Genomic DNA, 10,177 nt, shown 5'->3' with positions numbered 1-10,177 from the left:
ACGTCAAGGGCAAAGTGGTGGTCTTACCACATGGGAAGCAAGTGTTGCCATCTAAGGGTGCACACAAACAACAACCGAGGCTTGCATGTTCTCCACCACCAGCCGGATGGACCAAACTATCAGTTGATGGTTCCTTTTGCGAGGCGGATGGCACGGCTGGAGCGGGAATGTTTTTGCATGATGATATAGGAGCCATCATTTTTTCCGCCAGTCGATCCTTGAGATCGTGTGCGGATGCGCTAGATGCAGAGCTCTCAGCCTGTAGGGAGGGAATCGTGTTTGCCTTGCAATGGACTACACTGTCGATTGTTCTGAAGACCGAGGCGAAGAATCTGATTTCTCAAGGACACGCAGGCCGCTCGAGATACACCATGATGGTGGATACTATTTTGAGATCCCTGCACGAGGGCAGAGATGTGAATATCACACATGTGAAGCGTGATCAAAATGTCGCGAGTTATTTTTTAGCTAATTTTGGTAGACGTGAGAATTGCACTTTTTTTGTGTGGATTTGATCGGGTCCGGGTGTTGTGCCATAACTTTCTAAGGCGGACCGCCCATTGATTGAGTAATACAAACACCCTATATCCCCGTAAAAATAAAAAGTACGGAGGTCTGTTCTAGGGCACGCCCAAGAGCAACAGGCAAGTTTCTGTTCGACGACCGTTTGGTCAAGTTTTCATTGAGTGCCAACAACGCAGTTGTCATCTGCCTATCCACCGGCTCGATATATCACATCGCTCCACGCACCCGGTATCTCAGGAGTGATGTGCCCCATATCCCTCAGGGTTGATCGGGCTCTGGCCTCTGGCTCTGGGTACGCATGCATATGCACTTCGCATAGAAGAGTTTTTACTGTACGCGCGCATGCGGTAACTGCATGCAGATCTCCAGATCCCTCTGCCTCACGAGGTGCACAAACCTACCCGCATTCAATCAACCCGACAGTTGTTGCTGTTACGCACCTCCCTCTTGACCTCTTCTGCCTATAAGTAGCAACGCTCTCCGTATCATCCATTTCAAGGTGGCTGGTAAAGCTCGCGGTTACTGTTAGTAGTAGCTCCCCTCCAGTACCTTATCGCCACCTCGATATGGTTTGGTTACTGCCGGCCTCATCTCAGCTCGTTTCACCGGCAATGGCCATGCCCAAGCTCGCCGCGGTCATGGCGTCGCTCTACCTACTTATCGTGCTAACACGGTGCGACGCTGCCGCTGCTGGCGCGGGCGGCTCGACGAGCTGCCACGGCGGCAGAGCTGTGGGTAGGAGCGGCGGCGGCGGCCGGGGGAGGCCAATTGTGAAGGCCGTGTTCGTGTTCGGGAGCTCGCTGGTGGACAACGGCAACAACAACTTCCTCAACAGCACCGGCGTGCGCGCCGACTACCTGCCCTACGGCGTCGACTTCCCGCTCGGCCCCTCCGGCCGCTTCTCCAACGGCCGCAACACCATCGACGCGCTCGGGGAGCTTCTCCGCCTTCCCCGCGGCGGCCGCATCCCGCCGTTCGCCGACCCGGCTACCAGGGGCCGCGCCGCGCTGCACGGGGTCAACTTCGCGTCCGGCGGCTCTGGCATCCTCGACAGCACCGGCCAGGACACCGTGAGTGCTACCATTGCCAGTACTGCTGTTCTTTACCTTCTTGCACGTATACGACGGAATAGTAATAGTGGTGATGCGTGTTCAAGCTTCAACTAATCAACTATTCCCTCGGTTTCAATGAACAAGACGTGCACCGGTGCACGCATCCTAAAAAATCAACTCAACTATTGTGATGCGTGTTCGAGCTTCAACTAATCCACTGTTCCCTCTGTTTCAATGAACGAGACGTGCACGTATTCTTAAAATTTAACTTTGATCGTAAATTATAGCAATACCATCAGTATATCTTTATGGATAAAAGATGTTGAGTGTGTGATGTGTGTTTAACTTTGATCATAGTAGAAGATAGGTTGTGTTGTGTGATGTGTGTTTGCTGCACATTTAGGGCAAGGTGTTGAGCCTGAAGCAGCAAATCAGCAACTTCGAGGCAGTGACTCTACCAGACCTTGGAGCAACGACAGCCAGCACTCATCATCAGATGAAGGGCCATGATTTCTTGCACGATTGCTTCCTGCCCAAGACCCTATTCGTGATCGGGACAGGCGGCAACGACTACCTGCTCAACTACTACCGGCCCAGAAGCACAACCAGGCCCCAGTTGTCAGACTTCACAAGATCACTCATCACCAAGCTCTCGGCCCATCTTCAGGTGAGTGGCATGTTAGTTAATGCACACTCCTGTGCTTGCTGCAGAGCATTTCCTTCTCCATTAATTCATTGCAAACTGTATTGAAGGAGCGTACTGCCTGCAGAAGTACGGTTCCTGGTACATGTAGTAGTAGCATGAAATGAAAATCAAGTGAAGGAATTGAATGAGTAGTAAGCAGCTGGCTACCGTGGACCATTCGGTTTTATTTTTCTCGTGGTACAGTACCTTTTTTTTTGCCGTTTTGCTAGTGCGACGTTGGATTAATACGGCCCCATTTACGTGTGTGTGCAGAGGCTGTATGCTCTGGGGGCGAGGAAGTTTGTGATCTTCTCCATCCAGCCCATGGGGTGCACCCCCGTGGTGAGGGCGTCCCTCAACGTCACCGGCGCGGGCTGCGTCGAGCCGGTGAACGGCGCGGCGCTCCTCTTCAACGGCGAGCTCAGGTCGCTCGTCGACGCCGCGGGGCCGCGCATGCCCGGCGCGAGCTTCGCCGTCGTCGACTCCTACAAGATCATCAAGGACCTGCTAGACCACCCAAGGGAACATGGTAAGATATCGGCGCCTGTGTCGATCGGTCGTCACAATATATATGGTTCATGTGGTTGCATTTTGATCTTTGATTGTCTCAGGCATCAGGGAGACGTATCGGGCTTGCTGCAGTGAGATGGGGTCATCCGGGGTGCTGTGTAGGAAGGGAGGGCCCATCTGCAGGGACCGGACCAAGTACGTCTTCTTCGACGGGCTCCACCCGACAGACGTGGTGAACGCCAGGATCGCGCGCAAGGGATTCGGCTCCGAGTCGCCGCGGGACGCGTACCCCATCAACGTCAAGAAGTTGGCTATGCTGTAGTGGCGGCGATCCTTCGGCGTATGAAGAGAGACAATAGCATTAGTATTAGCACTAGTAGCACTAGTCTTATCGTACCTAAGCAAAGCTAGTGGTACCAGCTAGCTTTGTAATGCAGCAGTAGCGTTGTGTACTTGTGTTCTATTATTCGATCAGGATTCGCCGGTCACCGTTGGTACCTCTCATCCGCACTTCCTGTGGCTACTAAGAGCATCTACACGCGGCACATTGCAAATCCGACCCATTAAATGTCTACGGACGCGTCCGATGAGTAATCCGGTGTGTCCCTTATTTATTCGTCCATACAATCACACTCTTTATTTTATTTTCATATGTCCGGTCACTTGCACATGATTGATGCAGAGGAAAAAAAAAGAAAAAAAAAGATGGTCTGAGATGGGGTCATGTCTTATGTGGCGGACTGACCGAACGCGTCCGCGAACCCTCATATCTTCTCCATATTTGTGATGGATATAAGAGTTCGCGGACAGCTCGAGAATATAGGGACGATATGAGGGGTCTGGTTGGATCATTTTTTCCCTCTCTCATGTCTGGTCGCTCACCGGACGCGACCACGAAAGTATGAGGGGTCATTTAAGGGATCCGGCTATAGATGCTCTAAGGACCTATTCTAAAGTCCTCCGGCTCCACGCTTCATAAACTTCTCGTGTGAAGCTGAGCCAAACGGAATAGCTGCAAGAAGCTAGCTTCGGAAAGTTCTGGTCGATCGTAGTGCAAATATCTGGAACGAGGTCGATCCAACTTCACAAAAACGAGAATCTAGAGTTTACCCATAGGGAATCGTTTCACACCCGCGCGCCGGCCGAACCGACGCGCCAGTCGCCCCCTGGCGCGTGCGGGCCCTTGCAACATTTTTCCCATCCGCGCGCTTCTTCGGTCAAAGGATGCAACATTTTTCGTCTAAATATGTTGCAACCTGCGTCATTTTTGCTGCAAGTGTTTTTTTACTATATTTTGTCTCAGTAAAAAAGCTGCATATACGTTTGGTTGCAACTCTAGTTCGTAGGATTTTTTGTTACAATCGATGTTTTTTACTTTTTGCTACAACCGTGTTAATTTTTGCTACAACCGGCACCATATTTTGCTGCAACCGTTCACTAAAAAGTTGCATACACGTCACGTAAATTTTTGTTATAACCGGCGTTTGACTTTTGCTACCACGTACCATCAGCTTCGTTTTTTTTGCTACGATCACGTAGATATTTTTTTTGCTACAATTTTTGTTTTTTGTTGCAACCCTTGAAAAAATTGCTCCATGACATCGAAATTTTGCTGCATAGGAAGAAAAATGTTGTATGCGGATCCAACGGTGCGGACGACGCGGGGTCGGTGGATCCTACGGCCCGCGCGCGGCTGGCCGAAAATCTGGGCCGGCGCGCCGGCGCAGATCACCCCCTTACCCATACTGCAGTCGAAATGCCACTTCCAAACATAGCGTTTCAACCAGCGAAATTATTAATTGAGGAGTACACCTTGTAAAGATCAATCCAATCTCCGAGGTTTCAACAATTGGCGCATTGCATGCGCGTCATTTGTCACAACCTACGAGTTTTCCTTTTTTTTTGTAGACCTGTATTTTAAAAATGATTTATCTTCTAAACCGTGCGTCCAAATCTCGAACCGTTTTCACCGTTGAATTTCTCGCGTCCAGATATTTAAAGTTAGATCCCATGTTGATAGGTTTTGACGAACTTTTTTTCCACGAAAAAACCGTAAAAAAAGACGTGCCTCTCGCGATAAAAAAATGCGTTTTTTCGCGTTTTTTTTTCCTTTTCGAGAGGCACGATCTCTTGCAAGAAAAAAAAATGTACCTCTCGCGGAAGCAAAACCGTGCCTCTCACGAAAAAAAACCCGCGTTTTTCCCTTTCGGAGAGACATGGTGTGCCTCTCACGAAGGCAAAACCTTGCCTCTCGCAGAAGCAAAACCACGCCTCTCGCAAAAAAAAACACAAAACATATTTTCTACCCTTCCCGAGAGGCACGGCTGTGCCTCTCGTGAAGGCAAAACCGTGCGTCCCACGGAAGTAAAACTCTGCATCTCGCGAAAGCAAAACCGTGCCTCTCGCAAAAAAACAGAAAACACATTTTTTTTTGTTTCGATGAGGCACGGGCGTGCCTCTCAAAGCAAAACCATGCCTCTCGCGAAAACAAAACCGTACCGCTCGTGAAAAAAAAACAGAAAACACATATTTTCGGGCAAAAAGAGTTGAATTTTTTTTCTCAAAGACAGGTGAAAAACCGAAACACCAAAAAACTCAGAAAAAACTAACTTAAAAAAGGTAATTAACATGATTTCTTGAGACAAAAAAACAAACTGGGCCGGGCCAGTCGGAGGACACCCCTATGCGCCCGCTCTGCAGTTCGCCGCAACAAGCAACGCATGAGACGTCCCAGAAAGTTGCACTTCCTAAGGTAATCTCCTATTTGCCGCTATTTACGGCAGGGAGTCGGGCAAACCCACACGCGAGGGGAGGTGAGAGATTTTAATGGACCGGCCATTAACACTTCATAGATCCCGGTTTTAGCCACATTCTTCAGGTTTTAGCTGTTTTTTGGGTTTTGGGAAATTTTTAGATAGTTTCTAAACGGGTTTTTTTCGTTTCCCTTTTCTTTATTCTTTTCATTTCTTGTTTTTCTTTTCTACTTATGTTTCAAAAATCTTATGGATTTAAAAAAAATGCTTTAGATTTTTTTCTTCAAATAGAAAAATGTTTTGCCTTTTAACAAAATGTTCTAAATTTTAAATAGTTGTCGTTTTAATATAATATTCGTAACTTTAAAAATGTTCAGAATTTTCAAAAAATGTTCGTTTTTATAAAAATGTTCGGTTTTAAGAAAATGTTCAGTATTTATAAAAACAATCAGTATTTTTTAAAAATGTTCGAAATATCGAAATTTTGTTCAATTTAAAAACTATGTTCATATTCTAAAATTGTTCTTAAAATTCGATAAATATTGTTTATTTTTATAAAATTACAAATTTTAAAACAGTGTTGTTTTTCAAACATTGTTTAATAATTTAAAAAATGTTCTGAATTTTCCAAAAATGTTCTTGTTTTTCAAAAAAAGAAACTTGTCTTTCAAAAAAAATGTTCATGTTTTCATAAATTGTTCATGGTTATGAATTTGTTTAGTATTTTTCTAAATTGTTTTTATTTTCAAAAAAATCTCAGGATTCAAAAAATGTTCGTGCTTTAAAAATTTGTTCATTCTTCCATTTTTTGGCGGTTTTTTCTAAATTGTTCTCCATTTTCACATTTTGTTTTCGAGATCCAAAAATGTTGCTGCTTTAAAAAATTGTTAGTACTTCCAAATTTGTTTAGGATTTTCACAAATTATTCTCGATTTCAAAATTTATTCTCAAGATCCAAAAAATATTGATGCTTTAAAAATTTGTTTTCTCTTTCAAATTTGTTATGCTTTTTAAAAATTGTTCATGTTTTCAAAAAGTAATTTGGTAATTGGACATTTGTGCATTTTCGTAAAAAGATGAAAAAGGAAAAAAGAAATAAAAAAGAACCAAAAAGAAACAAACGAAGAAAATAAGCAGAAAGGGGAAAATAGAAACTTAAAAAGAGAAAAAAAATGAAAGAAAACTGGGCCGGTCCAGTCGGACAAGCATCCTGTGCGCCGGAGCGACTCCCTGCCGTAGAAGGCGGCGGATAGGAGCTCCCCTTCCTGAGTTGACAAATGTATCCCCTGACGTTGTGGGAAGACCGGAAGAGTTTAGTAGACTAGGCCCTTTCTATTTGGCAAATGGCTCAGTTTAGGCGCTGAACTTTGAATGAGTGACTTTTATTCTCCCAAAGAAACATATATGCGTGTATAATCTTAATTTAGCGTGAACTATTTTGTGGTTGGATGGCTAAAAAAACAATGATATTTTTGCCCACAAAAGTGAAAGTTTTAAACTTTACATTAATGCTTGCATTTTTGTGGATTTATTTTAAATCTTTCGACGATGTGCGTATAGTGGGATAAGAAGTTTTCATTTACAGCGAAAACATTTGTGGCAACCTCGTGTATGTGATCGACTTCAATTATACCATGTTCAATAAAATAATCTATGACACATCTAGATATGTCATAATTATTGCACATATAAGTGACTATCAAGCATAAAAAGAAAACTAAAAATAAAAAAGGAAATAGTCACAGGGATCTTTGCGTAAGATCAATGATATAAAAATTAAATGTATAATACTTATGACACATCTAGATATACTCTAGCAAGACTAATAAAATAATACTCCCTCCGTCTTGAAATAAGTGATTTAAAATTAACTCAACTTTGTATTAAAGTTAGTATAAAACTGAGTCATTTTTAAGTCATTTATTTTGATACGAAGGGAGTATTCGTTTAGTTCCAGAGAGAGAGAGAGAGAAATAGTGTACTTTTCTTTGTATTGAAATAATGAAGCACTACTGGGCTAGTACGTACCACATGGTCAACTTTCACCATTACTTTACCATGCATGACCTACGTAGACGGAAAGCAATTAAGCTTGAACCTGTAACGTCAGGCGATGCAAAATTTTCAGCCACAGTGAAACAATTTTTTTTGGCGACAACCAAACTAAAACAAAAGCTGAAACAAACTATGAACAGACGAATGTAATAATATGCTCCGTATATTTAATTCGTTGGCCCAGGCAATGGAAAGTCGTGCTGCTGTTTAGCGCAACCCAAACAAAACAGCTTATGAACCGAACAAACCCTGCTGATTTCCCCCACAATGCCAGCCACGGAAAGGGGCCTATTTAGTTTACTTGCCTGTAGCTTTCCTGAACTCACACTTGATAGCACTTTGTACAATATCTACACCCACACAGTCAAACTGATTGCTTTCGAAGGGACGTCAAACTGATTGCTTTGCACCATCTTTCTTATGTACCATGTTCAGGCCGTCAAACGTAGACGGTGACATATTGTTGACAAGATCCATGAAGATGCGGTTGTGATCAGCGAATGCTGATTTCAATATATGGATTTATGTGTCATACAACCGTATCAAAACGAGACACGTCACGTGTGTGTCCTCCTTATCCGGCACTCATCTTTATCATATCAAAGACATCAAAGTGTTAGGTTGAATCTGTCTGAATTCTGGACGCCGGCCGTTGCCTGATGCCTCCCCAACTTTTGTCACTTAAATATTTTGTATTTTTTGTTACGTACTCTGTTCAAATTTGCTTCGGTGTACCTTTAAAAACATTTACCTTTGAGGTAACAGACGGTGGAAATAAATATCTTTTCGTCGTTAGAGCATCTACAACAGAAACTTATAAGAATGACCAGAGTAACGAGCACATCTCAAATAAACACCCACCGAACATCATATACAAGATTTTTAAATTAATATAAAATCATGCAAATATAAAAATCTATGTATTATGTTCAAACTATCTATTTCTCGTGAGAGATTTTGACGATCTCCGTGCCTTCCGACGGATAGATGTACGGCAGTTGCAGCCGTTCGGGGCCTCTGTTGCGGCCTTCTTCGACCCCTCCGCTGCCGCTTCCTCCGTCGCTATCTCCGCGTCAAGCTCCTCGATGGGAGCATCGACCTCCGCCTGCCTCTGCCGGATGAGCCGACGATTGGCCTCCATCTCGACCACATCCCGGATGGAATTCAGGATGGCCTGCTACTCCGCCATCTTATCGGCTTGGGTGGCGGTGAACTTCGCCTCTGCCTCTGCCATGTTCAAGCCCGGAGCATTGATTTTTGGCTCGTCATCCTCCGGCTCGTCCTCCTCCATCGTCTCCGGCAGCTCCTCCTCCGGCTGCTCCTCCTCCTTCTCCTCCGTCTCCGGCGAGTTCGGAGGGAGTCCCGCAACGTTGCGGGCGGCGCATCGAGCCTGGATCTCCACCTCGATCTGCATCCGACGCTCCGGCGTGAGCATAGCATAGGTGATGATCCTACGACGGACCATACTGATACCGAAGAGCAGGGGAGAGGATGCGTACGGGCTTATGTGGCAGTAGAGAGAGGAAGGAGGTGGATGTGTTAGGACTAGGGGACGTTGACCGGCTTAAATAGTCGGCTATTGCCTCGAGCAGTGAGCCAAAGTGGCACCACACGGTGTTCACACCACGACGACGATCGAGACGCCTGTCCGACCGTTGGGTTTCCGGACGAGTCCACGTGAGGCTCCGCCGTTAGGCCGACGTGGCGAGCGTGTCCGGGCTCCCCCATATACATCCCTTATTTGAGATGAATATGAGGGATGTCATCCAGTCCGGATGTTTGAGGCCAATTTGAGAGGCCCAGCCGAGTCAATTTTTTTATGACCGATCAATGATCGGATGACCTGTTGGACGTTTAAGACGGATATAAAAGATCCTAATGTAGATGCTTTTAAATAGTACATCCTCCATAAATAAATATAAGACCATTTACATAGCTAAAGTAGCAAAACACTTTTTATTTTTTATTTTTTTACAAAGGAAGTATTTAAGTACTTACAAAACTATTATCGCCTACCTTTTATAAAAAAGAGAACTATCATCGCCTTGGAAGCCTAATGTTCCCTTAAGCCCTTTCTGATGAGAAAAGATCCCTTTACACGGGCTGCGCCAATTTTTTACTAGACAGTTCAGTAGATAGTCAAAAAATCATTGTGCTAAACCTTCAAAAGATCAATGCATTAGAGCATGAACCCAACGATGATAAGAACCATAGATAGCAAGAGACATATCTGCAAAGATAACAACGAGAAAAAGGGCCACCGAATTCAAATGAATCTCCAATCGGCTCCAAAAGAAACCTTGGAGACTCACCTCCACACACCTTCCATCGGTGCCCTCATTACATTCTTTATTTTTGCCAGTTCTCTGTCGATGGATAATCAAGAATATGTGGCTGATATTTTGGCTAGGCAATGATTGACAAAAGTTGCTGGTAGGGCATTGCTATGGGGCACGAGCGAGACATATCCACTACACACGTATTACAAAAGTTAAGGGGGTGTTTCTTTACAGGGATTTTTTTGCTGTAGGAACTAAAAAATCCCTTTTAGTCTCATGTGAAAGAAACGGGAGGGACTTTTAGGGACTAAACGAAGA

General features: G+C 44.6%; 1 protein-coding gene across 1 annotated transcript; it reads left to right on the top strand.

The window, feature by feature from the left end:
• Positions 1–1,002: 1,002 nt before the first annotated feature.
• Positions 1,003–3,260, top strand: LOC123409009 (GDSL esterase/lipase At1g29670-like). The gene is made up of 4 exons (XM_045102014.1): positions 1,003–1,595; positions 1,981–2,244; positions 2,536–2,791; positions 2,874–3,260. Exons 1-4 carry the CDS (start codon positions 1,092–1,094, stop codon positions 3,092–3,094), a joined length of 1,245 nt encoding a protein of 414 aa, XP_044957949.1. The 5' UTR covers positions 1,003–1,091; the 3' UTR covers positions 3,095–3,260.
• The last annotated feature ends 6,917 nt before the right edge of the window (positions 3,261–10,177 follow it).

Source organism: Hordeum vulgare, chromosome 7H, assembly GCF_904849725.1.
Source record: "Hordeum vulgare subsp. vulgare chromosome 7H, MorexV3_pseudomolecules_assembly, whole genome shotgun sequence".
In the NCBI taxonomy this organism is placed as follows: Eukaryota; Viridiplantae; Streptophyta; class Magnoliopsida; order Poales; family Poaceae; genus Hordeum; species Hordeum vulgare.
This window is presented reverse-complemented; position numbering and strand designations above follow the sequence as displayed.